The sequence below is a fragment of the Morone saxatilis genome, unplaced genomic scaffold (genome assembly GCF_004916995.1).
Source record: "Morone saxatilis isolate NCDOM2014 unplaced genomic scaffold, NCSU_SB_2.0 Contig8, whole genome shotgun sequence".
NCBI classification, from domain to species: domain Eukaryota; kingdom Metazoa; phylum Chordata; class Actinopteri; family Moronidae; genus Morone; species Morone saxatilis.
In genome coordinates this window covers 27,499,790-27,504,482 of record NW_023340257.1, presented here as the reverse complement: position 1 = coordinate 27,504,482, position 4,693 = coordinate 27,499,790, and the positions used below count along the sequence as shown (strand labels likewise).

The 4,693-nt window shown below is 40.7% G+C and overlaps 1 protein-coding gene across 1 annotated transcript in view; it reads right to left on the bottom strand.

Moving 5' to 3' along the window:
• The window catches only part of plekhg2 (pleckstrin homology domain containing, family G (with RhoGef domain) member 2), a 61,023-nt gene that overhangs the window by 44,060 nt on the left and 12,270 nt on the right, over nucleotides 1-4,693 (bottom strand). The window contains exons 3-4 of the mRNA XM_035679668.1: nucleotides 2,850-3,015; nucleotides 2,069-2,114 (exon numbers count right to left, since the gene is read on the bottom strand). Coding sequence (XP_035535561.1) covers nucleotides 2,069-2,114; nucleotides 2,850-3,015 — 212 coding nt within the window. The remainder of the gene's footprint in view (nucleotides 1-2,068; nucleotides 2,115-2,849; nucleotides 3,016-4,693) is intronic.

Below are 4,693 nucleotides of genomic sequence, written 5' to 3'. Positions count from 1 at the left end.
TTATAACTGTATTCAGTGATTTTGTACACACACAGACAACACCACACACACACAACACAGCACACACCCCACACACCACAACGAACACATACACACACACAACGTTGCTTGTATGGTCGTCATGTGGGAAGTATTGCTGCATGATGTAGCCACTCTGGTTGTTATGTCTACACACTTAGTAGTGTGTTGTGGTGTGTGTGTGTGTCATGTGTGTGTGACTGTGTGTTGACTGTGTAGGGTGTGAGTTGATGTGGTGTGAACAGAGAGGGGGTTTCTTTTTATTTTCTTCTTTCTCTACTCGGACAAAAAGAAAGACAGAAACCAGGTAAATTTTTGAAGTCAAACTCTGAGACGAACCTGAGAAGAGTGACAGAAGACAACAGACAGACAGACAGACAGAGAGAGAGAAGACAGACAACAGGAGGTAAAGGTTGAGGGGATTTCTGAGAAGACGGAATTGCCTCATCAAGAATTACACTAAATTATTAAATGACAATCTAATTTAACTGATCAAGAGAAGACCCTTCTCCGCTCTCTTCTCCCGTGTCTATATGCATGTCTGTCTGGTCTCTCCGCTCGGTCTATACAATATTTCCATGAGAAACAGGGCAGGAAAGCATGGATGGAATGAAAACTGTGTTGACATGTATAATAAGATAGAATAGATAGATAGAAGATGGTGTGTGTTGGTGAGTGTGTGTGTGTTGGAGCAAAACAAAGAAAGTGAAAATTGTGAAAAAAGACTCTCAGAGGGTTGTGTGTAGTTGTGTGTGTGTGTGTGTGTGGTGTGTGTGACATATTTTAACAGTCTCCACACAGCCTTCAAAGAAACACACACAACACACGAACAACACTTCGTCGGGAACAAAATCAAAAAGTAATTCAGAGAGGTTTGATTTCCTAGTGTCAGTCTCTGGTGGGCGGAGGAGTAACTCTGATGATTAGGACGATGATAGCTCTGTGCTCGATCTGTGTTCTTAATTTTTAATGACAGACAACTGATACTTTATTTATTCATGCTTTTATTTTGGCGCTTATTTTGGTGCTTTTTTCTCAATTTTAACCTCAGCAATCAGGAGAGTCAATACCCCACAGCACATTTAAAACATAAAGTTGAGTTAAGTCAAACTACTGATTGATAAAGTTTAAATCATGTTGTGTTATGTTTCTGTTTTCATGACAAGCAGTTGAAATTTAAAATATAAATAAAAGAAACATTTCCAGTGCAGTTTCGATGGGCCGACTTACAAGTAAATCTGTTTTAACCAAAATTTTAAACGTTTCTCACAATCTTTAAACCTGTAAATCACCGAACCTCTTGGTTAACACACCCATACACAGCAGGTCCGTCACATTGCCGCAATAACACGACCTGGCGCTGTACAAAACAACCACAATGCACGGCTGTTGAGCTGCTGTGAACATAGCAGGAGGACGGCTGCTGTCAAACTAGCGTGACAAAGAAAACAGGCATCGCACTCTCTCTCTCCTCTCTCTCTCTTCTGCCTACCGGAGGTGCGACATTCCTGCTCTTGAAAAACCTGAAAAGAATCTGGTCCAGGCATATGAGGCTCAACAGCTCTGACGCTCGAAAAAACCCCAAAAGAGAGCTTTTTTATCGGGAGAGAATCGGTCCGGCGGGAATCAAACCCCAGCCCTGGCAGCGTTATGCATTGCCAGTGGTTTTGAATGTTTCCACGCCAGCTTATCTGTCTGGTACGCTGCTGGTCTGTCATGTCTGCCTGTACTGTCGTTACCCACAAGAGCTTTTCCAGACTCAAATCCACCAAAAAATCCTTGCATGAAATAAAAAGGGTCAGAACAAGACTTCCTGTAGCATATTTCGATGTGGTTTATAGGAAGCTCATTATATTTTCACATTCATCAACCAACAGAGGATCAGTGACACATTTCTGACTAACGAGCGGTAGTTGGCCCATGTTGCACTGTAGAAAGCGGAGAGAGAAGCACTCGGAGATAAAGTCACAAACCTTTGACATATCCCTACATAGAAAGCACATAGAAATAGTGTGTGAGTGTGTGTTTGATTGAGGAGCAGGTGAGTTACCTGTTGAACTCGTAGATGTCCTCGATGTTGCAAAACAGAGTGTGACCTGCTCCGTTTCAGTGGCAGCGGACGCAGTCGAGATACAAGCCGAGATAATCCTGCAGACACAAGACAGAGAGAGAGAGAGAAGAGAAAGAGACCAAAGCTGAAATAATGGTTTATAATAAGTGGAGAGACTCGTTTCAGTATCAGAAAGTGCGTACGTGTTAGTAGTTATAATGATTCACTCTCCACACCTTTATACTCTCACGGGACTCTGCAGCTACACAGAATAGAATAGAATGCCTTTATTGTCACTATACACATGTACAATGAGATTAAAAGCACAACGCATATGAAAGTGGACAAAAACAGTGTAAGAAATATAAAAAAATAAACAGTATAAACACTAGGACATAGAAGTAATAGCTGCAAAAGCAAGGGGGGTAAGGTGCTCAGTCCTGATGTACATTTGTAAAATAAATATGTTGCTATATACAGTTATATACAGGTGGATGATGTTTCAGTAATTAGACTGATCCACAGGAAAGTGTGTGTGCACTGTTCTGCTGTGTGTCTCCTGAGGTGTTTATTGAAGCCTGACAGCAGCATGAAATGTTCAAATTGGCTAATCGCTTGCAGAATCACTTCAACACCAGTGTCAAATGATAATGTTAAAGATTGTATCATATATTTTTATGTGTTCGCTTAAATGACCTCCGCCCCGTTGATGCTAACATTAGCCTGCACCAGGCTGTCCTCGGTGTGTCTGTAAAGATCAAACTCTGATAATCAGCGTTACTTTCTGTGCTCCTCATCGACTTCCTGTTTTTATTCTGTTGTTTCCTGTTTGACTTCCTGTGTGATGCCAGCCTGAGCCGGGCGTCCCTGACAGCACAGGTGGTTTCCTGTTCACAGGTTGGAGACGGTGTACGTTCTGGTAGGTGAGGCGACGCCGGATGCTGCGTCTGAACATTGTGACAGAAGTTAAACGAAGATCTATAACTGGTTATAAACGGTCTCGGTTTGACACTGACGCCTCTGTGCGACAGAAACAAACCACCAGAGAGAAGACTGGATATTTATTTACACTACAGCCATAAAGTCAAACTCCACAAAGTGACGTCAGATCGATCCACAATTGGTTCAGTCTCGGCAAAACACAGCCGAATACGCGTTGAACACCCTGTTGTGTACGCAGGAGCACCGCCCACAAAACCAACCAACCATTGAGCATTTTCAGGCAACAGCTCATAATGATGATGGCTAATGTTAGCATCGGCGGGGTGGAGGTCATTTAAATAAAAACAAAAAATCCTAACTCATCCACAGGCAGCAGAGGAAGTCAGGGTCTCATTTTTCAAGTTACAAATTATCAATAAAAAGTGATTAATACATAAACTGCTACAGATGCTAATATAAGACATCTTTAAGTAAACACACAACCTGTGAGCTCATTAAACTGTCTGTTAAAGGGTTAAAGAGGAGCTGATTTGACATTATGGTCTATTAAATGTAAAACACACTGAATAAACTGTGTGTTTTACATTTAATCACACACACACACACACACACAGTCATGCTGTAATGGAAACTTTAACAAACTGAAATCCGTCATCCAATCCTGTCAAAGTCCAAATGAGGTCATTTCCTGTAGTAGCTAGTAATTAGATTACATTGAAGGGGCGAGAGACATGGTGTCAGAGAGGAGGGGGAGAGAGAGAGAGAGAGATAAGAGCAGAGAGATGGTTTCTAGTCCAGAAACGACAAACAATCATCAGCAAACACTAAACCAAACAGGAGCCTGAATGAAACTGAATCCAGAGAGAAAATTCCCAAACTGGGATCCATGACGTCTCCGAACAGAACAACCGAAGAGACAACAATCAGAAACAACCAATCAGAGCCCAGAAACTCAGACCAGCTCAACTCAAAGATATAAAAACCAACTCTCTCTCTTCTGCCCCAGTTATAAAGTCTTTAAATATCCATTCTGTTGTTGTTATTGTGCTGTAACTGGTACCGTAGTTTATATTGCATTACAGTATATTTTAGTAATATTACAAAATTAGTAAGTGAAGATTAATAATAGTAATAATAATTAGCAGTAATATATCAATATTAATACAGTACAATATAATAAAATACAGCAGAAACAGGTCAAAATACAGTAAAAATACAGTAAATAGCATTAGAGTACAGTTGTTTAACAGTAGTTTAACTTACTGTAAATATACAATTAAATGTTGCTGTATTTTACTATATTTTGGTCTATTTCTTAAATAAATGCAAAGAAAGGGGATTTGAACGGAGTTGAGTTGTCCTCTGTTATCTAAATATCTGTTAGCGTAGCCTTGAACAACCAAACTCCATTCAGAAAACAAGCGATTTAAAAGCCGTTTGCAGACAGAATCCAACAGGATGTCGTTTATTGACCTTAAACCAGAGCTAAAGCTTCGACGTGGAAAGTAAGTACCGTAAACCTTCCAATAAAAGCAGGTCCCTAATAGACGCAGGTCTCTTTTAAAAGCCTGGTGTGGCTTCACGTTCTGACAAATAAACGCAGGTCTCCAATAGAGGCCTGGTCTGGATTTTATAGAAATGATCTCGATGTATAAAACCTCTTAAAACCCACGGGGTCGCCCG